The sequence below is a fragment of the Esox lucius genome, chromosome 1 (genome assembly GCF_011004845.1).
Source record: "Esox lucius isolate fEsoLuc1 chromosome 1, fEsoLuc1.pri, whole genome shotgun sequence".
NCBI classification, from domain to species: Eukaryota; Metazoa; Chordata; class Actinopteri; order Esociformes; family Esocidae; genus Esox; species Esox lucius.
Genome location: NC_047569.1, coordinates 15376763 through 15400815, shown reverse-complemented (window position 1 = coordinate 15400815; position 24053 = coordinate 15376763). Strand labels below are relative to the sequence as shown.

The window sequence follows — 24053 nt, the reverse complement described above, 5'->3', positions numbered from 1 at the left end:
GTCAGAATATAAAGGGGGGGAGGTCAGCCCCCAGTCTGTCTACGCCTTCAAGAAAAGAACTATTACATAAACTGCTTTAATGGACTTCCACACGGTTAAAATAACTGCAGAGTGAATCCATGAGGACTCATCAGTGTCATGAGCGCAGTTACACGTGCAGGAACTTGTCTACAGAACATAGAGCAGATGTTGCCTGGGACCCCTTTCCACACTACCAGACTGTCTTGTACAGCATTCAAGGTCTTCTGCAGACCACTATATACCTAAAACAGCAACTTCAGGAGGACCTGGAATTGTTGCACCAAACATGTGATTTATGGAATCCACTAGCTAATCTAATGACAGGCACTTTAGTTCATTGTGGAGTGAATGTGTGTAAGGCCCGGAAGAATTCCAGAAACTACAGCAATGCCAATTGAACGGGTTTACATGTAGTGAATGGACAATCATTCACAACGTGGTCTAGGTCCAGTTTTTTAAAACACACTTCTATTTCTCAGAAGGATACAGGTTCTCCTTTCTTTTTTTCTTTTTTTTTTGAAAATAATGTACATGCAGATATTACATTTTAAGTTACACAGAAGTTAATTTACAGTTTTTTCAATTGCCTTTTTTCAAGCACATCTTGACATTAACTGATTACAAAAAAAAGATCAATCCTCAGTGTATCATCTAGAAACAAAAATCATATTGGAAGTTGATTATTAAAGTCCAGTTATTTTAAACTTCTTAAATATTGCCATTTTCAACTGTCAAGGTATTTTAAGCTTTTCTCACACATCATTACTGTATTCTTGGTTCCTTCCCATAGTGATGAAGACTGTGGGAATTTGGCCTGTGAGTAACCTCATATTTATACCCCAGTAAAACAGGAGGTTATGGCTTACCACATAAGTGTTCCTAATTGCTCAGGTGAACTTAAAAAGTGAAATGAGAAGGGGAATATACTTTAGTTAGATTTGACTAATACAAATGTATTGGGGTGACAATAATTGTGGCACACTTGTTGTGGAGAAAAATATTTATTTCACATTTATTTATTCTGTCATGTAACTTTTTTTGTGAATATTTTGAAAGAAAGACCAAGAGGATAAACTGCTAAACATCTCTTACACAGCCCAATTTGCTCATATTTCCCAAGGGTGCCAGTATTAGATGAGGGTACTGTACCTTGATTTCCAATAACAGAGCATGCATATCACATATAAGACATTTCTCAAACAGGAACATACAGTATGTAAAACTATACTGTGGACAATTTAACGTAATTAAGCTTTAGCTTTTAGATGTTAGATGAGTTCATTTTTAAACCTCTTCACCTGTTATTGAAACATATTGGATGTAGTGCCTTTAAAGTATCTGAAATGTAGCCTCCCATTGGGATCAATGGCATCGCTAGGCCTGGGTGAATAGCCCCGGATCTCAAATTGACCCCCCCCCCCCCAAAAAAAAAGCCCCCGATCTATTAATCTACAATTCCGATTGCGTGTTATGACAATGTAGACGTGTAGGACGCTACCATGTGCATCATACTTTTTCCCAGCATGTACATTCAAAACATTGAAACTTTCTGTCCAGGATGGGGGGGGGGACCTATGAGTTTTGAAAAGTACTGAAACAAAACACTCCGGATTAAAGGTCAGATTACAAAACATAATCCTTATCCCATCCAGGGGAACAGCAATTCCGTTTTTAGTTTCCATCCCCTGAGGACAGCTGAGGTCACTGACCTCTTACATGTATCTCTCTCTCGCGTCCATGCATTAAGAAGTCAGTCAGTAACGTTATTAGTGTAGAGCATCATGTGGCACATGATCTCGTCTTGTTAAATTGTAACTCTAATGATAAAACCAAGTAGCGTACGCATTTTATTCTGCAGTTTAAATGAGTAAACTGCATTTTGTCCCTAATACATGCCAGCATTGCTCAAGCCCCCTTCCAAACTACATATAGTCCTTAAAACATTCAAGGGTGACACAAGCCCCCTCCCAAACTACATATAGTCCTTAATACATGCCAGGGTGACACAAGTCACCTCCCAAACTACCTACAGTGGGGAGAACCAGTATTTGATACACTGCCGATTTTGCAGGTTTTCCTACTTACAAAGCATGTAGAGGTCGATCATTTTTATCATAGGTACACTTCAACTGTGAGTGACGGAATCTAAAACAAAAATCCAGAAAATCACATTGTATGATTTTTAAATAATGAATTTGCATTTTATTGCATGACATAAGTATTTGATCACCTACCAACCAGTAAGAATTCAAGCTCTCACAGACCTGTTAGTTTTTCTTTAAGAAGCCCTACTTGTTCTCCACACATCACCTGTATTAACTGCACCTGTTTAAACTTGTTACCTGTATAAAAGACACTTGTCCACACACTCAATCAAACAGACTCCAACCTCATCCCAACTGTGAAGCATGGAGGTGAAAAGATCATTTGGGGATGCTTTTCTGCAAAGGGGACAGGACGACTGCACCGTATTGAGGGGAGGATGGATCAGGCCATGTATCATGAGATCTTGGCCAACAACCTCCTTCCCTCAGTAAGAGCATTGAAGATGGGTCATGGCTGGGTCTTCCAGCATGACAACAACCCGAAACACACAGCCAGGGCAACTAAGGAGCAGCTCCGTAAGAAGCATCTCAAGGTCCTGGAGTGGCCAAGCCAGTCTCCAGACCTGAACCCAATAGAAAATCTTTGGAGGGAGCTGAAAGTTCGTATTGCCCAGCGATCCAGAGCGGCGTACCGGTACTCCTAATTTTGTGCTAACAGCGTTCCGGTTCCTTTTTTGGGCAAAAGAGCTGTCTGGTACATCTGAGATAGGCTACTTTAATGGAACCAGCCTTATTAACACATACATTTTTATGAAAGGATTCTACTGTCAGTTACTGCACTTATATTAACCCAAATAAAGCGCTGGGTGATGATGACCGTGAAGAAAGGGTGTGCTTAGAGCCTACCAGCGTACTGAAGCTTGTGTGTGCCATAACAGTTACTCAATGATTGACACTGAGCTGAAGCTGTGAGGAACCCCTATTATCTGCCCAAGAGTCCATATAGGAAAATAAGTATAAAAGTTGTGCATTCACTACTTAAAGCAGCTCTGGACAAGAACATAGAAGAGGTGAAGTCGACAAAAAAGTGACAATTGAGCAGGTGTCTAAAGAGTAGGACTGGCATAAGTGATGCTTTAGATAATAACGTGTTATCAACTTTCCCAATAAAACCCAGTTTCAAAATGAATAGCAAAGGGATATGTTGCACTGCATGTTTCTGGATGGCACTTCATAGGGCCTTGTTGACAACATGATCAAGATTAGGATGGGATAATACTTTATTAATACCTGAGGGGAAATTCAGGTCTTAAAGCAGCCACTTTACAATGGATATATTAATAAAATACAATATAAACACGGATACAAGAAATATTCAAATGGAGAAATAAGAGCAATAAATATCTATTTTAAAAGTCCTAGTATACAGATGGAGAAATAGCACCTATGAAAGTGGTGGTATATATGTAGGATAAGTGTTAGGCAGCCTAGGAATGGGAAGGAGATGGTGGTGGTGATGAAGGGGGGGTTGTGTTAGGGGGATCACTGGCTGATGATGGGGGGTGGTGGTGGTGTTAGGGTCACCAGTGCTGTCATAGTGAAAACATGTGTCTGCCGGAACAAAGGAACGCCTGCGGCGCTCCGTGGTGCAGCGTGGAGAGATGGGTCTATGGCTGAAGGTGCTCCTCGTCAGCCACAGCTGGTCATGGAGAGGATGAGAGGAGTTCTCCAGGATGGCATCGAGCTTCGCCCTCATTCACCTCGCCGCCACCATCACCAGATTGTCCAGTCTAAGCCCAACTACAGAGCTGGCACCAACTTGTTGTGCCTGTCCACATCGTACGTTCTGACGCCACCGCACCAACACAAGATGGCACAGAGTACTGGCTACGGCCAACAGATAGAAGATCTGCAGTAGCCTGTTGCACACGTTTGTTTACTTGAGATGAATAATGCCCTTTCCCTGAAAACGTACGCTCATTCACGCGTCTGGTTCTTAAATGTTACCGTTCGAGACGGCTTAATGGAATTCCGATAATATTTTATTTTAGTTTATTTGTTTTGGTTAAAAAATGTAGTTTCCGCTTGAAACATTCAAGTAGGTCCCTTTCAGTTTTGTCAAACATGTTCTATTTTATTAATTATTTCAGTAATCGTATCTCATGTTTTATAAGGCGACATTTTTCGCAACTAAAACGTTTTTATTGGGGTTACAATACACTCCTGATCACGTGAAAAAGTAGTGATGATCTTACATGACGTATGGCTACATATCCTCCAATCACAATCCATGTTATGAGGCTTCCAGTTCGACCATAAACATTCTGACCCTGACTCCAGTGTTCAGACCAGTCTATGGTTCAGACAGTGAGGCAAGTGGAGCCATGTGAGAGTCAGGCCTAGGTCGAGTCGTAATATATACTTACGAATTTGATTTGTTCACTTTAAAAAGATATCCACACGGATAAACGCAAAGTCGCTTTCGAGTCTGCAAGGGCAACTGGGAGAACACGAGTCTAGGGTTAGCTTGGGAAGCTAGGTAGCTACAGTAACGTTAGCTAGTTGCTAACGTTAGCTGTTGTATGCTTTTGCAGATTATATCTCTGGCTGTTAAGATATCCAAAACCTTTGCTAGCAACTGACCTCCACGCGACACGGGCATTGGATTAGTGATTCTCACGTTACCCATTTCTCCTTGCCCCCTGTCCCCCAGGCCAAAAGACAAAGTGGTGCCCTGTGTACGGGTCCTGAGAATATGAGACAGAATGAGTCAGAGAGATACCTTGGTTCATCTGTTTGCTGGAGGGTGAGTATGGCTTCATACTACCAACACACCCAACTCACTGTAACGTGACTGAGCTAATACTAGCTAACGTCATGCCATGGAATTGAAAATGTGTAGCTAGCTACTTCAGCAACTTAACTAGTAATGTACAGCTGTGTCCCGTTATCAATTAAAGCTGCATTGGAATTACGTAATATAATGTTTATTTTTGCTGCCTGTCTATACATACAGTACTTGTCAATGTTGATAATGCATGCAACTTGTTTTGCTAGCTAACGTTAGCAACGCTGCTACGTGCTGGCTAGCTACATTAGATTCAATGTCATCAATATAAAACAGCCTTGTTATGTAGCATAGCAATCCAACTCTTTATGGTTATGTTGGGAAATTCGCGGTATTGTGCGTGGAAACTGCTTCAAGATTAAAATAAGTACGACCAACTGTACATTTTCTGAATTTGACTAGTTATTGGTAACGCTATTTTTAAGTTATTTTGATACTTATTGCTGATGTAATGCTATTCACGAACAGTCCTTGCCCTAAGTCCACCCTCAAATATACAGTTACAGTATACTAATAGTACAGCGCGGTTGTTTAAACTGTACAGTATACAACTTCTGTCTCGTGGTACAGTGTTGTGAAGCAAATGCCCATGAGAATTGTGCTTTATAATCAGAAACGTTTTTACACCATTATACAGGCAAATGTGTATTTTATGTAGCTTTGTTGTAGAGGGACATTATTGTACCTTTTTATGCATGTTATGAAATAATGTGGCCGTTCCCAAAACGGTGGTGTTGACTATTTTGTAGCTAGTTATTCTTTTAGGAAGCATGCATTAATCACAGAACTGTTGGGTCAGAATTACACTTGAGAGATTGCCAGTCTGATATTGATCTAGCTGAAAGTCATTGTCACACATTGTGAAATAGTCAGAAAGTAGACAAGTTTTGCTGCGTAAGCCTATAGTATCTAACAGTGAACCTTTTCAGGTTTTCTGTCCTCTTACGTATTGTCTTGTGTAATGACAGGCTGCAGCTGAGGAGTTGATTTGTAATGGCACAGAATCATCCAATTTCGTCTTTAAAGAAACTGAGAAAGGCCTTGTAGAGCCAGCCCGCTTTTCATTGACAGTCAAATGAAATGTCATAACTCAATCAGCTTTTTGATAGTAACTGTGCATGCTGTCCAATTGCTGGCTCCCCAATTGTTGTTCACATGCATAGGACAACATGATGTGACCTCCTGCATAACAATAACACTTTCAATATTAATGAATGCTCCGACTGGTTGACTATGACAGTCGTCATCAAACTGATTGCAATGGTTCCACCAGAGTTCCAAGAGTTCGGCATCATGACATTTGTGTCTTTGAGGATAATACATGTATTTTTGGGTCTTATTCTTAAACATTTGACCTCAGTTGAAGGCTGCATTTATTTTGAGTGTAATGTCTAACTGATGTACTTTTGGGTGTTATTTAGATCTGTTCACATACCTGTTTAAATATAGAATATAATATCAAATTGAATATCATAGGAACTTTTTTAGAAAGGAGTGTGTGTGAGAGTCAGTCATTCAGTGAAGAACTGCCCCACTAAATGTCCTCATGAGTGTTGTAGGATTTTCCTTTTATTAACTTAATTTCCATCATGTTTAAATTACAAACTTGACATGGAACATTACAAGACCACCTGTTATTAATTTCCTCCACTTTAAGCTCAGGTAATGAGGTTCACATTTCCTTTATAGTGTCATCAGTAGCCTGCCATAGAGCGACTGATCCCAGGTATGGAGGACATTAGCCTTGCACTGTCAACCTATACTGAAGTCATCCACTGCTTTAAGCATGTTGAGCAGGTCAGCTTTCCATAGTCCCAACTCTGTCTGTGGCTATCTCTCTCTCTCGTCAGAGCAGTTGAAGACCTTAGTGTTTTTTAGATAAACCATGTTTAATATTACTGGAGCTTTGAAGAAATTAAGATTCACTCACTCTCTTGTTATAGTTTCAGATACAACACTGCAGCTCTGTCTCCTATTTAACTGTAGGCTGGTCATTTTCTGTGCTTTTAGAAGGTCAAATGAGGTGTGTGGACAATATGGGCACAAAGTGCTTGTTATCATATAGATTTTTTTCTAGGGAAAGGGTTGTCCTCATATGGAGGTCATTGCTGTGCTGACTCTCAGGCCAAGCCTCACCGTCTCCCCTGTGTCCCACAAGGCCCAGGCTCTTTTGCATTCCATCCCCAGCATGATTCTGCAGTGGGATCAGCAGCTCCCAACCAGACACCACGTTTGTCTGCCACTGCAGCTCCAACCCAGACGCCCCGTTTGTCTGCCACTGCAGCTCCCACCCAGACACCACGTTTGTCTGCCGCTCCAGCAGTTGTGCAATATGTTCTCTAAAGGCCGTTTGGGCATGGACAAATGAGGGATTCTGCCATTTGAAAGTAGTCAACTGGGTGGGACTTCCAGCTTCATTGCTCTTAATTGGTGGTTCCCTCATGTTGACTCCTGTAGGACTGATGGACCGGTTTTAGTCTGGTATCTGCCAATTCAGCAGGAATCCTCGCACCCAGCTGATTACTTTAAAACAGCGGAAGCTCTGGCTGACCTTGCGTGTGTCCTGACCAAATCCATAATGGTGAATGTTAATGGATTCTTTCTCTAGCCTACTCTATGGGGCTTCACCTCAGCAAAGCACATGGTTCTGTCTCGTAGCTGCTCCATTAACTTATGTAGGTGGTTTGACCTGACCTTCTCTCATCTCCTCACCCCATGTCTTCTTCCCTGTCCTTCTGTAGGTGTGGGGGAACGGTAGGAGCCATCCTGACCTGTCCCCTGGAGGTGGTGAAGACCAGGCTCCAGTCATCCCACATTACGCTCTATGTGTCCGAGGTGCAACTCAGTACTGTCAATGGACCCAGCGTGGCCCGGATGACCCCTCCAGGACCCTTACACTGCCTCAAGTGGGTATTTTCTTTGTGTTTATAGTAATGCTAATGTGTGATGTGCTACTGCAGGAGTAGACATCCCCGATCCCAGAGTGCTGCAGGCAATTTGCTTCAGAATTGAACTGATAAATCAAATCTGTCTGGGTGGGGCAAGTGGACAGGACTCTGGTGACCTGAGTAGGAATAAACAAGTCAGTCAGACTTGTTGCACTGGGGGTGCCCCATTCACAGAACAGGGCCAACAAACTCTCCGGAGTGACCCGCCCTGGCCAAATAATTACGGGGGTCTCAAAGTAGGCTGTTTCAGGTTCTTGTACTGTCTATGCCACTGCGTTCTATTGCCAAAAAGTTTAAACTGGGATAGAATATTCTTATTTTGTGGTTAGGGTTTGTCCTGAGGTTAACAGTGTGGTAAGCATTACATCTAAAATAACATTTCAAAATAGAAACATTGTAGAAAATGGGCAGAGTTCTGACTTTGAGGTTCTTGAAGCTAGCCATGACCCTGCAGCCTCCAGGAACAGGCTGCCCTACTCAAAGTTAATGTTATTGATAGGTCTGTTGTCAAGTCACCAACGCAAGTAGAATACTTTTTACAAGTCTTAAGGGACCATGGGACTCCCCAGCTGGTGTACCCTACTCCTGTCTCCCCATGGGGTTTGGCTTCTGAATCCCTCCTTCTTCCCCAGTTCCCTCTGTCAGAGCCCACTTGTCTCTCCTACATCTAAGAAGAGGACGGTCTCTCTTGTGGCTGTAGGGTGTCACAATCACACAACTAATCTCATTCTAAGGCACTTCCGCCCAATTCCTGGAAGGCCTGGGCAAACAATGCGTCACCCTAGGCCTTCTTTAGCCAATAAATTGTGAGACTTCTTTGGCTAAATCGGCAGACCAATCATCTCCCACTACGCCCTCTTCCATGTGTGCACCCAAACACCAATCCCTATATTTTAACGTTGCGAGACAGTGAAGCCTTCTTGATAGATGCACTGATTAGACTGCCCCCACTCCAGGCTTCATTAAAACTGACTAATTCTGATATTTGTTGTATAATTGTATTTTTACCCAGTGAGGTCACTGCTATTGGACGGTATGGTCACTCCCAGGACAATCTCGTTCCCAGATACTTCTTGTCAAATTTGCTGGACTGGTGGAACTCTCTGACCAACATGGCCTTTAGCCAATAAAAGTCCTTGTAAAAACCCTGGTGCAATAGGCCTTTGATTTAATTCCCCTACCGACCGATCATCTCCCTCAATGCATTACTCCACGTGTTTTATACACCCAAGCCCAATTGCTCTGTTGGTATGGGAAAGCAGTGTAGGGAAACCCACAAGCAAAATTTAGTTTGGACCATTTTTACGAAATGTCAAAAATCCTCTTTGATTTCTCTCTCCTGTGAAATGGAGATTGGCAAATCAAAGGCCACTAAGTCATTTCAAATAATGAGTATATTGTTCTGACAGGCTGGCTACTTTGATAATCCAACCAAATTATTTTTAGAACTATCAAATGAACAATGGAGTTCAATTTCAGTAAGGTGCAGATGGTGCGGTAATAATAAGGGAGAGCAAACATGAAAGATTATCTAATTTTGGTAGTTTTATACTTTACTCAGCCAAAATGGTGAATTTGGAATTTGCTGCTTGCAAACCCAAAATCTTAACTATACTATGCTATAAAAACAGTGTGTTACTGTGCCATGTTGAACTTTAATATGCTGTTTGCCGAAGTGTTCATTCATTTTCTTCTCAAATGCTTGTAACTGAATATACCTTTAGTTTTTCCCCCTACATATTCTTCCAGCCCTGCAAGCAAACTGTTTGCGGAGCCTATTCCTGGTTCAGGTCTATTTACTACTCTAAATGTTCCATGAAAAGACAGTTCACGCCTGCCCTCGTCTCCTTTCTGTCCACAGAGACAGACAGTGTCGACTCTGGCTCTATGCCATCCATCAAAGCTCCTGATTAAATCAAATTAAAATCCTGTATTGGCAGGGACATAAGCTCAGATGTAGTACAAAAGCAATTCAATTAAGGAATTTTGTTTGAGCCAGGTAGCGTGACTTGTGTGGGTGACAATAAAATGTTTGTGTTATGTCTACAGGTTGATTCTTGAGAAAGAAGGAGCACGCTCTCTGTTCAGAGGCCTTGGGCCTAACCTTGTAGGCGTGGCCCCCTCCAGGTAAGCCTAACCTTTTTTGAAATTATTATTTAGGTTGTCCTAAAATGTAGGTATTACTGTGTGATAGTTCTCGCACATTTAACAATACAGGCTAATAAATATAAATGTTTAGTCATGCCCCAAAAAGCCATTAATACCCTTTCCCTAGTTATAGTTCTGCATCTTCAAGCCCATGTGGTCATGAAGGGTGGTGAAAATATAGCAGCAGCAGTTTGTTTGTTTTGTATCTAGCCTATGTGGTATGAGCTATTATTACTACGGTCTGATATTGACTCAGTGGAGGTCAGCTGCCCTTTTGCGTACATGCACACACATTTGATGTTAACGCTGGATATGGAGTTTTCAGTGAAAGTGAGGAGATGTCTGAGGGGGTCGCTTTCTTGGTTGCCAAGGATTCTGTCTGGTTATTGTGCGATTAGTGACTTTGGGGTCAGAGGTGGTTGGGTCAAATGCTTTCTCTGACCTTGTGCTCGCTTCAGTAATACTACCCCCTCAGACCGTCTAGCTCTGTCGAGTTGGTGAGTAGACCACATAGAAATGACTTGAAATAAGATACCTGTCAGTGAGGATCATGATGTAAGAGTCCACTAAGTTAATGGGTATCCTTCCATGTCTACCGATAGTCTATTTACACCAAGAGTCATTCTCTGCCACTTGGTCCATCTGTTGGACAGGACAAACAGCACTAATGCCCAGTGCCAGTCTGGTCAGCCCACAGGTTTAATGGTGTTGCATAACACACCACAGTCACTGGCTTTCTCAATGAGTGAGATAAGCCGATTACGGCTGCACTTACCCAGGGCTCTGAGTACAATAGCCCACCAGTTAGCTTGCTAGCCATCAGTAGAGAGGGAGAGAAAGTCCTAAACGTAAATTGCTGCTATTACGTATTAGCTGATGATGATGATGTTTCCAATAGGTAGCTAATGGTTGATGCTAGCTAAGGACTAATGTTAAAAGCTAGCTAATGCTAAGGCTAATATGATTTTGCTAAGCAAATGTGGAGTGCTTTGTTGGACTCTGGATCTAACCACCTGGGCCTCTGACGCAACCTGTAATTTATATGAAAGACACACACACACACCTTTGTGGTGACTGATGATGTTTTAGCGGTCAGGTTTGTCTATGTTTTATAGTTTGAGACATAAACTTGCAACTAGCCTGTAGTACAGTGACTGTCTGTGCAGTCAACTGGAAGAGTCAGGTACTAGGAGAAATCATTTTGAATCCATCAGAATCCAATGGTGGAAACTGTGGCAAAATCCTAGATCTCCAGATTAAGAACCTGAAGAAGTTAACTGATGCCTTAATTTGAGGTCCACTGTTGGCCTAGCCAGAGGTGGACTGGCCTTAAGGTCTGGCTTTACTTACGGTTGTTCTTTCTGATTCTACTAGAGTTGTTTTCTTTGTCACTGTACATCAATTCATGTTGTTGCTTGTTCTTGAGGGTTTCAGGCAGGGTGTCTGTATAAGCCATTTGAAACAATGGTTCATGTAGAATGGGCTTCATAAAACACTTCTTAAATTTATTGAAATGTAGTTGTCTTCAAAGCAAAAATAACTGTGTGGCCTGTCGCCAAATTGTTCAGTGTTGACAAGCCCCCATCCTTCTGCTCACACTATGTGGATCCTTTTAGACCATATGCTATAACAACCATTCAATTGGATTTTCTTCATTGCTTGGAGGCTTGAAACATCTTGATGGAGATGAAGTTGAACACATTTAAGAATTCAGGATTTGTCCATAAAGTAATCAATTGAAGCTGTCTTTTAGTGTAGGGCTGAATGTGACCGGTTACCTGTTGGGAGCAGCTTAAGTATAGCCTTTGATCGTGTAAATTGACTTGAACGGGCAAACTGAGCAAATTGATCTATTCAGTGATTAACTTAAAGGTCCAGTAAACGTTTTGCTGTAACCAATGTAGGGAATCATTTTCTGGTGTTTTTCTTGTTTGGATCAACATTTTTCCTGCTTATGTAGAGCCGTGTTGCTCACCTATGACAGCATTTTGCTCATGGAATTCCTTCCTTTTTCCCCCCATTATGGCCCTTTTAAACTGAATCCCTTCCCCCAGTGTTTTGTGCTGCTGGCTTTATGCTTTTTTAGTTCAATCATCTTCAAGAGAGCTGGACAAAACCCTCTAGTGTGTTTAGTAATGTTGTATCATTGATTAGCTACGCTGCTGCTGGAAAACGGTTAGAGGCTTCCATATAAGATGCTGCTACCCCCACCTTCTTCTTTTTTATACATAAAACACATGGGTTGTGAGAGACTCATTTAGTTTTGCAAGAACAAGGCTGCCTCACCATATCATTCAATGTTTCCTTTCTTTGTTGTTACTGTATTCTATGATGTGTAGGCCTTCTACTGTATGGTTATCTAAATATCCCACCAGGTGGCAGCAGTGAAGATTCATGAATGTGCTGTCATGTAGGTAGGATGTTCTCAGTCTCATCTCAGTGACTTGTCTCCTTCAGAGCCATCTACTTTGCTGCTTACTCCAGTGCCAAAGAGCAACTGAATGGTGTGTTGGAGCCCGACTCTACACAGGTCCACATGGTGTCGGCTGGCTTGGCAGGTAACCACACCGCCTTAACCTCTCACCCACTTTCTAACACTAAACCATGTACTCATATTTTAAAAGTTCTACTTCTTCATTGTTCCTAGATTGCATAATAATCATTAATGTCAGTGAGTAACAGTAGCTATTTGGTTTGGATGTAACAGCTTGGAGTGTCTGAGGTGATCTAATGTGTTGGTCAGACTTTGTATTTTTTGCGTGTGCACATCTCCTGGCTAGTGTGAATACATAGATCACTAATCGAGACTTGTCTGGGAGATTGTTCTAGCGTCTGATTGCAAACCAAGCCCCTATGTTCACTGCCCCTTAACATGTAGATCAATGTTTCTGAATCCTAATCCGGTCCATCCGAATGGGAGTACTGTTTGGTTTTGTTCAGCCACTAAAGTTGGTCCAAATAATCACAAACTTATCCGTTTAACCAAAATATGCACCAATTTGGGTCCCTTGAACCAAGATTGAAAATGTTCTTTTGTTAATTGTTCCTTTCTTATTTTAGCCATTCTGTTGTAACTTTGCTTGTCCTGTTGATCATTGTGCTGTTGCATGAACCATGTTTGACTCAACTTTTTTAACAGATGCCCTCACATTCTCACAAATTCTGTGGTACGACATGATCATGACTAAATGATGGCAAGTTAACCAGGAAGCAAAGCAGCCCGAAACCATCATGTTACTGCCTCAGTTCTTTACTGTTGCTATTAGATGCTTCTGTTCATAGGCATTCTTTAATTCTGGCAAAAAAATTGTCTGGCTTTGTAGTCTAACAACTCCACCAACTCATTGTTCCAGTGGTTTTGGTCTTTACCCACATTTGGGCGGAGAAACCTCAGTCGTTTCTTGATGTTCTCTTCTGAGAGCAGAGGTTTCTTCCTTCCTGACCCCCCCCCACATAGGCCAGACTAGAGCAGTCTTTCTGACAGTTGACTGGCAATAACATTGATTTTGAGAAGAGAATCCTGTAGATTTCTTGTTGTTACTTTTGGTAGATCCCTTGATGTTACTTTGGGTTATGTAGTTTGCCAATGGTCTGGAATCTTATACATTGGTGTATGATCTGTCAGAGAAGTGGAATGTACTTTGAATTGCCTGGAAATGCATTTGTAATAGGAGTGTAACGATCCATCTACTACATCGATGTATCGATTTATATTCGTATGGTCCAACTACATCGATCTGTGATCAGCAAGTTGGCCTTCCGGACGACATATATCGATCTAACGTTGTTTTAAAATGTTATCAATCGATTGTATCGATACTAGGAAATAACCCATTGGATTTAAGCACGTCAGACTTTATATGAATGTTTTTTCGTAGTACTTTTAATGATAAAGGCGATAAACGTTACTCGATTCAGTCTGCCTATCCGTGACGTCATCGCCCCGCGCCTGCAGCAGCGCAAAGACAACAAAACATAGCATGGCAGATGGCAGAGGAGAAGCAGATGAGCGAGAAATTATCAAGCCACCAGTGCGGTCCAGAGTGTGGAAACATTTTGGCTTTTGCAAAGACGGGGATGTTCTAAATAAGTCGCTCGCTGTTTGTAGGATATGTAAAGGTCAAGTAAAGTACAAATCACGACAAATCTCTCCAACCACCTACTAAGGCGCCATGGGATTTCACACAACACCGACCGTGTTGGTTGCACTTTATTCAAATAAAATGTGAATGCATTTGCCATTAGTTGTTGTTTACTTGTTTGTTTATATCCATAATTAATTGATACCTGATTCCCTTACAAGAAACAACAGGAATCTAGGAAACTTCACATGCACTGTCCAGTATCCAGGTATTTATTTCAGTCACACGGTTTGAATTTTTGGCTAAAAAGTTACTGAATCGATTTCAAGTCACTGAATTGTTTCAGATCATATCGTTCTAAATGAACCAATATCGGCCTTGAATCGTATCGACAACCACGAATCGTGATACGAATTGAATCGTTGTTAAAATGAATCGTTACACCCCTAATTTGTAAACCTTCACAGACTTATGGGCATCAATAATTTTTCTCACCCAAATGATGTAAACCAAACCAGTTCCTGACTCACATGAAGCAGATAAAGCCATTGGCAATCTTGTGAATCATATCAACATTGTACTGCTTTTGAGTTTATTTTTATCTGTTGTAATAAAGTACAGGACTTTCCACCTTGGATGTGTTTCACTGCCAGTGTTAAATGTTCTGCTTGAAGTCTGATGCCAAGCCTTGCACAGGGCACATTGATAATGCATGCTTGGCAGTAAGTGTGTAGCAGCTGACGTTGTCACTGGCTACCATTCTCTGAGGTTTACAGAACATTGGGTGCTGTGTGATTCATGTGCTGGGTAACAATGTATTTAAATTGTCGAACCATTGCTGCAATCTATCAGTAACATTTTAACAAAAGATGAACTAGGGATGTGCATTGGACAGTATTTTACTATCTGAATAGTTTGTTATTCGCGTAGATTTCGGTTAACCGAAATACAATATAAACTACCAATACAACATGAGCGCTCACAGGTGTGGCATATCAAGATGCTGATTAGACAGCATGATTATTGCCCAGGTGTGCCTTAGGCTGGCCACAATAAAATGCCTCTCTCCAAAAACCAGACCGTATCTGGTCTGACCACCATTTGCCTCATGAAGTGCAACATCTCCTTCGCATAGAGTTGATCAGGTTGTTGATTGTGGCCTGTGGAATGTTGGTCCACTCCTCTACAATGGCTGTGTGAAGTTGCTGGATATTGGCAGGACCTGGAACATGCTGTCGTATACGCCGATCCAGAGCATCCCAAACATGCTCAATGGGTGACATGTCCATTGAGTATGCTGGCCATGCAAGAACTGGGATATTTTCAGCTTCCAGGAATTGTGTACAGATCCTTGCAACATGGGCTGTGCATTATCATGCTGCAACATGAAGTGATGGTTGTGGATGAATGGCACAACAATGGGCTTCAGGATCTCCTCACAGTATCTCTGTGCATTCAAAATACCATCAATAAAATGCACCTGTGTTCGTTGTCCATAACACACGCCTGCCCATACCATAACCCCACCGCCACCATGGGCCACTCAATCCACAACATTGACATCAGCAAACCGCTCACCCACACGACGCCATACTGCCCTGTACAGTGAAAACCAGGATTCATCTGTGAAGAGAACACCTCTCCAAAGTGCCAGATGCCATCGAATGTGAGCATTTGCCCACTCAAGTCGGTTACGACGACGAACTGCAGTCAGGTCGAGACCCTGATGAGGACGACGAGCATGCAGATGAGCTTCCCTGAGACGGTTTCTGACAGTTTGTGCAGAAATTATTTGGTTATGCAAACCGATTGTTGCAGCAGCTGTCCAGGTGGCTGGTCTCCGATGATCTTGGAGGTGAAGAAGCTGGATGTGGAGGTCCTAGTCTGGTGTGGTTACACGTGGTCTGCGGTTGTGAGGCTGGTTGGATGTACTGCCAAATTCTCTGAAACACCTTTGGAGAAGGCTTATGGTAGAGAAATCAACATTCAATTCACGGGCAACAGCTCTGGTGGAAGTTCCTGCTGTCAGCATGTCAATTGCACGTTCCCTCAAAACTTGCAATATCTGTCGCATTGTGCTGTGTGATGGAACTGCACATTTTAGAGTGGCCTTTTATTGTGGCTAGCCTGAGACACACCTGTGTAATCATGCTGTCTAATCAGCATCTTTATATGCCACATCTGTGAGGTGGATGCATTATCTCGGCAAAGGAGAAGTGCCCACTAACACAGATTTAGACAGATTTGTGAACAAAAATTTGAGAGGCCTTTTGTGTACATAGAGAAAGTCTTAGATCTTTGAGTTCAGCTCATGATAAATGGGGGCAAAAACAAGTGATGCATTTATAATTTTGTTCAGTGTACACAACGTACGAATGAGTGTCGTTCTCATGTAACATCGGCTCAATTACCGTTTGTGTGAGAAAAGAGCGCCTGCGCTAAAGGAGAAAGCCGTATGGTTGACAGGCAAAACTCAGCTACAGAACTAGAAGACTTTATCAACACAACACTGGGTTTATTGGATGGAAGAGTCTAGAGAAGCTAGTTGGCTAAGCTAGCCAGCTATATGCTATTTGCCTAACTCACCGTTTTATGCACTCTCAAACACCTTTCGATTCCACAGCCGAACTTTACGTAGCGTTTTGTAGACTCATATTTTTTTTTCTGTAGGTAACATTAATTTAGTAAATATATTCCATCTTCTCTTGAATCAGTTAACATTCATCCACTTGCTAACATTTGCGTCTTTCTGACTCACCCCGCCACACTACTTCGGTACCGCTTTAATTGACGTTTGTAAACAACAAACACGCGTGAAGGAGCGCATGTTATAACATGAAAAGGAACCAGGGAAGCCGGCCCGCGATTAGAATGGATGAATGTTGTTACTGTCACTGGATTCGAACCTTGTTCTCCCATGTGAGAGGCTGCATCTTTAACCACTACGTCAAGATGTTTGATTTAAGTTGAGCGATAGCGTCTGGAAATCAGATCATTTTGTTATGCATTAACATCACACCAAGTTTCGCTAGACACCATGTAGTGGTGTTATACTGACATTCGATCTTCTTGGTCGGCTCCGCTTACACGGTAAGCTGCAAAAACGACTTAAAAACGTACTATTTTTGTAAATGTCTTGGTATATCGTCATATGAAAAAAATATGATTGGAATTTTAATAGTATTTTGGAAAATCATATTCAGGTCTATTTATTTCAACCCCCCAAAAAATATAGCTAAAAGAATTTGGGTCAAAATTGAATACACAGTACTCGAATACTAAATTAATTTCAGGTATTCAAATATTTGACTCCATGCCCATCCCTAATATGAACCCAAACCTTAACCCTTAACCTAAGTGGATCCTTATTTCTGAACTTAACACTAACTTTAGCAAGTTGTTAAGGATGACAGACAGCCTTGATGTTACAGCATCTGACCATTAGGCTAAAGATTGCAGGACCGAATCCCAGATCCGAAGAGGCAAACGATCTGAGAATCCCAGCCTCTCTGAGCAGCATGACACAGTCCCTCCTGCAGTCAGGCAAAGGTTGAGGCTGTGCCATGGTTTTCTGTAATCTGCCCCTGCCGGTGGTCATGCTGAGTGCTGCATCTACCCATAGGAAGCCTGGCAGCCTTACAGCAGCCTTCTCTCTGTGTGAGGCCTTGCTCAGCTAGGGGAACAGACTGGCTCCAGATACAGACACTAAATGTGTTGACAGGCTGCTGTGAAGACAAACCCATTTGCCGTTTGTACTGAGATATGTGATGTGCTGAGTGCCTAGAGGCTTCTGCAGAGCTATGAATAACTGTCAACTCCTGGCCAAAATGACCCCGGGCGACCGCAGATATTATGGCAGCTTAACCTTTATACACTCTAACGTGCACGCTCTCGTGCACACTCGCATGCTACGGCACACACATCAGAACACTGATATCCCTAGCCTTGTGACATGTCGGATTGTGCTCAGAGATTTGTCTTTTTGACAGCAGGTTTGACCCAAGTGGCAGCAGCTGTTAACGGAAGTGAACCTCTGAATTCCTTTCCACTGAGTGGCATGCACCAGGCTGGTTCTACCGAGGACCGCTTGGACCTCGTTTTGTCCCTCTGCGCTCCTAGTGTCACTGGCGTTTGGCTATGAAGGGGAGCTTAATCTGAATGTCTTCTCCCGCAGGGTTCACGGCCATCACAGCCACCAACCCCATCTGGCTTATCAAGACTCGCATGCAGCTGGACTCCAGGTAAACGGGCTGTCTCGGTAGTCCCACGGGTCTGGGGCGGGTTGGGAAATGTCTCTGTCACTGTTCAGTCCGTCTTCCACCTGCCTTCCACAGGAACCGCGGGGAGAAGCCCATGAATGCGTTTGAGTGTGTCCGGCGGGTCTACCAGACGGAAGGCCTGCGAGGGTTCTACCGCGGCATGTCGGCGTCCTACGCCGGCATCTCAGAGACTGTGATCCACTTTGTGATCTATGAGAGCATCAAACGGCGCCTCCTGGAGGCCAAAGCCGCACAGCACATGGACGAGGACGAGGAGTCCACCAAGGATGCGTCGGACTTTGTGGGGATGATGCTCGCCGCCGCCACCTCCAAGACATGTGCCACGTCCATCGCTTATCCTCACGGTGAGAGCACAGCATCCTGGGACCACGTGTGAATTTTCGCAGTTCGTGTCCAGCTTGTGGCGTGTTGGGGAGACAGGATTTATTTTAACAGACCAGGAAGTAACGGTTCTTTTTGCTTCTCCTCCGCTTTGCAGAAGTGATCCGGACCCGGCTACGCGAGGAAGGCACCAAGTATCGCTCCTTCTTCCAGACTCTGACCATGGTTCCCAAGGAGGAGGGATACAGAGCTCTGTACCGCGGCCTCACCACACACCTTGTTCGACAGATCCCCAACACAGCCATCATGATGTGCACCTACGAGCTGGTGGTCTACCTGCTAAACGGTTAACACCTTGGAATATGAGCCCAGAACCCCGCAGAGACGGGAGAGAGAAGGACAAATGGCACAGAGATTCCCCAAACCATGAAGACCCTAAACCAGAGAGGGGTCGTCTGTCATCACTCTAGTCCCTCTACCCTCTGTCTGAAACTAAAGCAAACTGTCCCTGTTATTTTGGATTTGATGATTTTCACAGGTGCACAATAAAAAGGGGTTGTTAGGAAAATACCCTGTTAGTTTTGGGGATATGGTTTAATTGTCAACAAACCGCTCTTGTAGTCTTTAGGCCCCTCAAAATATTACTGGTTTTCTAGCTCTCCAAACCTTATTACAGAAGCATTGCTTACTTGAGCATGTAAGTTAGAGATTTTTTTAAAAAGTCTAACAATACTAATAATATAAGAGAAGGAATCCCACTTAACAGCAGTCCTTTCAGCTTGGGATTGTTGAAGGTCTTTATGCATTCCCTGGTATCTGCTGAAAAGGGCTGTACATGAGGGAGCTAACACTGACATCCCAACCCCTCAGTCAAGAGGCCTCCGACTTTGTTGCTTGGTTGTATAACCATCGAACCAGTTTGACATGCTTCTCGGGTTTTCCAGTCAAGAAGCCAGTTAGTAATTCAGGCTTGTTGAGTTCAGGGAGCCCACGGGTTTTGGTTGGGGTAGGATGTTGGATCGAAGTAGTTGTGGGATGTGCCCTGCCTTGTGATGACTGTCTTTGAACTGACCTTATGTAGATGAACGGTTGTGGTGTGCTATCTTAGACCACAGTGGACCTCAGGCATTCAGAACCACACAGTGCTGGTCGGGTCAGTTTGGTATTCAGGAGCATGCCCGGTCCCCTCCCACTCTGGTCGGTCAGCAACACACAGATGTTACAGGAGCTGGTCCACTCTAGGGCAGGCCTAACCTAATCTCTTAGACTGACACTGGTAGTTGATACCAGTCATACTTGAAGCATGGAGACATGCAGCAGTGTAGCCTGCTATATTGTCTGGTCAGTGTGGATGCAGGCCTGTGGATTCTGTGTGTTTGTTCTCTGAAGTGACTGAGTGATGCTAAGAACAACTGAACCGTTCCCGCTAGCAGCAGTCATTCAACATTTTGAACTACTTGAATATAAACCCACGCAAGGAATAACAAATGAATGACTATGGGAGTGAAGCGATGACCAACCTTTGTAATTGTTAACGAAAAACATTTTATTATACAACTTTAACAACTCAATTGTATTGATAAGAATAATTATATTAAATATATTAATGTCTTCATCTCGAAGTAACTGTTGCATTTTCTTTTGTGTGGAGCGGAGGGGTGATTTTTTTTTTTCTTCTCCCCATCGGCCGCTAGATAACGGTGTGTCTGTGTGCAATTTTCTGTAGCCCTGCTCTGGTCTACAGAGGCATTTCTTATCTGCATCAGAATCCAAGCAATTGTCAGTCCAGTTTTAACTTTGGAGATGTGTTGTACAGTTTAGAATACTTTTGTGTGTGTGAGAAATGAGTACACGATAGAGACCATATGTTTCTTATCCCCATATCTTGTGCATTAGATTATATGATGTGCAGTTTAACGTGTTTATAAAAGAAATAAGACTGCATTTCTAACTGATTTTCAAACATTTCCCTTTTGAAGCTGGATTTTCTCTGTTTCTGGTTTTGTTTTATGTTAAACTGATGTTTTTTGATGCCCTTGCCTTGGAAACCAAAATATTCTTACTCAATACTTTGTTGGCCACTTTATTTCTGTTTTTTCATTTTGATACTGTGAGAAGTCAGTGTTCATAAACTTTGTCTGTGTTGTTTACAGCCTAATGTAACCATGGAGATGCCCTCACCTACTGACCTTTACCTGCTTGTGCAACGTGAGCACACAGAGCCTTTACCGCACCTCAGCCTCAGTGCTACCAATCAGTCAAATATCCTCAAGTTATTTAATCCTAGAAATAGCTAACATTTAAATGCTAACATTTAATTAAAAGTCAAATTCAATATTAATAAATGTTAATGACATAACTTGGGTTGTAATATTTACTGTGTACCAGCCAAAGTGATTATGAAATAAGAATGAATTGAATGGATTACGAGACACTCCAGGCCACTCTTAAATGTCTGAAATTAAATCAGTATGTCATACACAATTTTAAATAACCACCCTTTTTTTCCTTTGAAGTAAAAAATCTAAAGAAATTTGTGTGGTGCCCAGGTCAAAATGATTGTCCAGAAGCATTCAATGACCTCACTAAATGAATGGTGTTAGTCCCATCTCTGCAGATGGTCAACGGTAAAACCAGAAGGATCCTGCTTATGACCATCTCAAGGTATACATTGCATTGGAAAACTGCTTCCTTATAACTATTGTATTGATAAGAATACACATTGATACATTGCTGGAATGTCTGTTCAAAGTGTGCTCTGACCCTGAACTAGTGGATTGTTTCTTGCTGCTACGCTCAACGCCATGGTTGAAGTGTTCTGGCCACAGCCACTGACAGCAGGCAGATCTACTCAAACTAAACTGTTGCTGGATGCCTCTAATGACTTTGTGTCCACGTTTTTATTTTGAGTTTATCACTGTGTTTGTACTTGGATGTTACACAGCTTCTTTCACGTTTTTTCTGGTCCCCTGTACTTTACAGTCTTGTGAGACCGTAAAGTATGCACTCAGTCCTTTTACAGGTAACAGTGTTTCATTATTTTATTCCCTCGATTTTTTTCCCTAATCTGTTATGCATTTTTTCATGAGGTCTTTGAAGAGCCTTATAGAAGTATGTCTGGTTATGCATTTTCTTCTTACACCCCTGGTTTGTAAATCAGTCAATAAAAAAAGAGTGCAAGTATTTAAGAATTGTGTCACTTGTGTTGTTTGATTGCGTACAGAAAAAAATTCCCATACAAATGTCTGTCTCTTTTCCTGGCAAAGAATCAGTTTAACTAAAATGTTCACTTATGACCAGCAGAGGGCAGTATTTACCACAGTTTCCAGAAACGAGCTCTGCAAACATGTGGTTAAACATACACACACGTGGTTAAAGTTGTTAGACTGTGTCAAATGTTTAGTTGGAATATATGCAATGGAAGCCAGACAGTGAAGAGACAAACCACCCACCTTACAAGATATGTACCATCACTTCAGAAGAACAATCTTCACATTACAAACCATCTACCGCTGCTAGAACCATAGAGATTTCTTTTCACTAATAAAAGTCCCTATTCAACTCTGCTTGTGGTTTCCGTCCATTCTTTATACACTGTATAACCAAAAGCATGTGGACAACTGCTAAAACATCTGCTTCAGAAATCATGGGCATCAATATGGAGTTGTTACAACTAAGCTGCTGTAAAAGCTTCCACTCCTCTGGGAAGTCTCTCCACTACATACCGGAACATCACTGCAGGAATTTACTTCTATTCAGCCACAAGAGCGTTAATGAGGTCAGGCACTGATGTTGGGCGATTAAGCCTGGCTCACAGTCGGCATTCTAATTAATCCCGAAGGTGTTTGATGAGGTTGAGGTCAGGGCTCTGTGCAGGCCGGGCAACTTCTTTTACCCCGATTGCAACCAAAGAAATTCTATGGACCTCCCTTTACCATTATTCATTCTCCACCAAACTTTACACCACTTTTCACCTCCACTGAACGCATTTCCATGGCACCAGAATCCAATAATGGTGAGCATTACGCTGTTCCAGCCGACACCTGGCATTGGTGACATCAGGCTCATGTGTGGGGCTGTTTGGCCATGGAAACCCATTCCACCAAGCTCCCGACAAACACTTCCATATGGTGACGTTGCTTTCAGGAGCAGTTAATGTGTGTTGCAACCCAAGACACATTTGAACAGTCCCATTCAGTCAGCTTGTGTGGCCTACCACTTCACAGTAACCACACTTCCAGCTGACTGGGGCGAACCCCTGGCTAAAACCGTCCCTATGGAGACGCCGATAACCCCAAATCTGGAGAAAGGGAAGGGGTCTGAATATTTCCAAAGGTGCTCTAGATGTAACAAAAAGTATTGTAATTTGGCAGCAGCTATTTTTGTCCTTCCCATTTCAGGCCCACAAACATTACCTCAGTAGCCATTAGACTGTCCTGAGTGATTCCCCCCCCCTTCCTGTGTTGCTTTCATTGTCCTCCTGGGGTGAGAATATCCCCCCCCCCCCCCCCCCGTCACATTGACGTCAGGGTGTCTTTAATGTCCAAAAGCTCTGGAAAGTGGCAGACGACATGCAGAATTGTGATGATGGCTATGTGCTAAGAGGTTGTGCTACTGACCTTTACTTCGAAGCCTCTAAGTGCTAATTGATCTGCTAGTTCTGTTCCATGCCTGCCTGTACTAACCACCTTCCAAGCTGTCTAAACTTGCTGCAATGACTCATGGTTATTTCAGATGTACAGATTAACCACTACAGCACATACAGTTAAAAAAAATTTAAAAAAAAGAGGAGCAGCCCTGCTATTCAAAGCGTTGCCCTGTGTATCAACATCATTGAAATAGATGAAAAAGGAAACACTAGGTTTAAGAAGTCACATGCTCTGATTATTTTTTTCTGCCTTGAAGAGAAAGCCAGAGAGTGCTCTGAACAGAACCATAACTTTTACACAAACCCTCTATAAGAAGAGAACCCGAAGAGATTTTATGTCATGAATTATACATTTCTTCATATTCCCTCTATGCAGCCTCTTTGGAAGATGACAACCCTTCAACTGCTCCTTCTAACCCCAGCCTTCATGTCACTCCATGCAGACAGAGTGGGGAGGCAGATCCAAAGGAGCCGGGAACAGGATGACTGTTGAGGTGCAGCATAAGGAATAGTGGGGAGACATACGTTTCTTTAATGATAAAAGTAATGGTAAACAGAGTTCTGACAGGAGAGAAATGGCTTGGGGAGAGAGTGGGGGCAAATATCCCCCGTGTCCATGTGGATGGGAGTTTATATATAGTTCCAGACTTGGAAACGTAGTAACAGCTAAGCATAAACATCCCTAGCAGGCCTCCTTATTAGGATTTAGGAA

At 42.6% G+C, this 24053-nt stretch overlaps 1 protein-coding gene across 2 annotated transcripts; it reads left to right on the top strand.

Annotated features, from left to right (window-relative positions):
• Positions 1 to 4359: 4359 nt before the first annotated feature.
• LOC105018113 (solute carrier family 25 member 36-A) lies at positions 4360 to 21884 on the top strand. Of its 2 annotated transcripts, XM_010883401.4 has the most exons (8): positions 4360 to 4438; positions 4780 to 4872; positions 7656 to 7820; positions 9912 to 9989; positions 12468 to 12568; positions 18267 to 18333; positions 18427 to 18716; positions 18851 to 21884. In XM_010883401.4, exons 2-8 carry the CDS (start codon positions 4832 to 4834, stop codon positions 19042 to 19044), a joined length of 936 nt encoding a protein of 311 aa, XP_010881703.1. In that variant the 5' UTR covers positions 4360 to 4438; positions 4780 to 4831; the 3' UTR covers positions 19045 to 21884. The 2 variants fall into 2 exon arrangements, with proteins under 2 accessions (XP_010881703.1, XP_010881619.1); XM_010883317.3 differs by having other exon boundaries at positions 4360 to 4872.
• The last annotated feature ends 2169 nt before the right edge of the window (positions 21885 to 24053 follow it).

Coding starts and splice junctions, on each gene's coding strand:
- LOC105018113 (XM_010883401.4), top strand. CDS start 4,832: ATGAGTCAGAGAGATACCTTGGTTCATCTGTTTGCTGGAGG. Junction 4,873..7,655: donor GTTCATCTGTTTGCTGGAGG/GTGAGTATGGCT, acceptor GTCCTTCTGTAG/GTGTGGGGGAACGGTAGGAG. Junction 18,334..18,426: donor CGCATGCAGCTGGACTCCAG/GTAAACGGGCTG, acceptor TGCCTTCCACAG/GAACCGCGGGGAGAAGCCCA.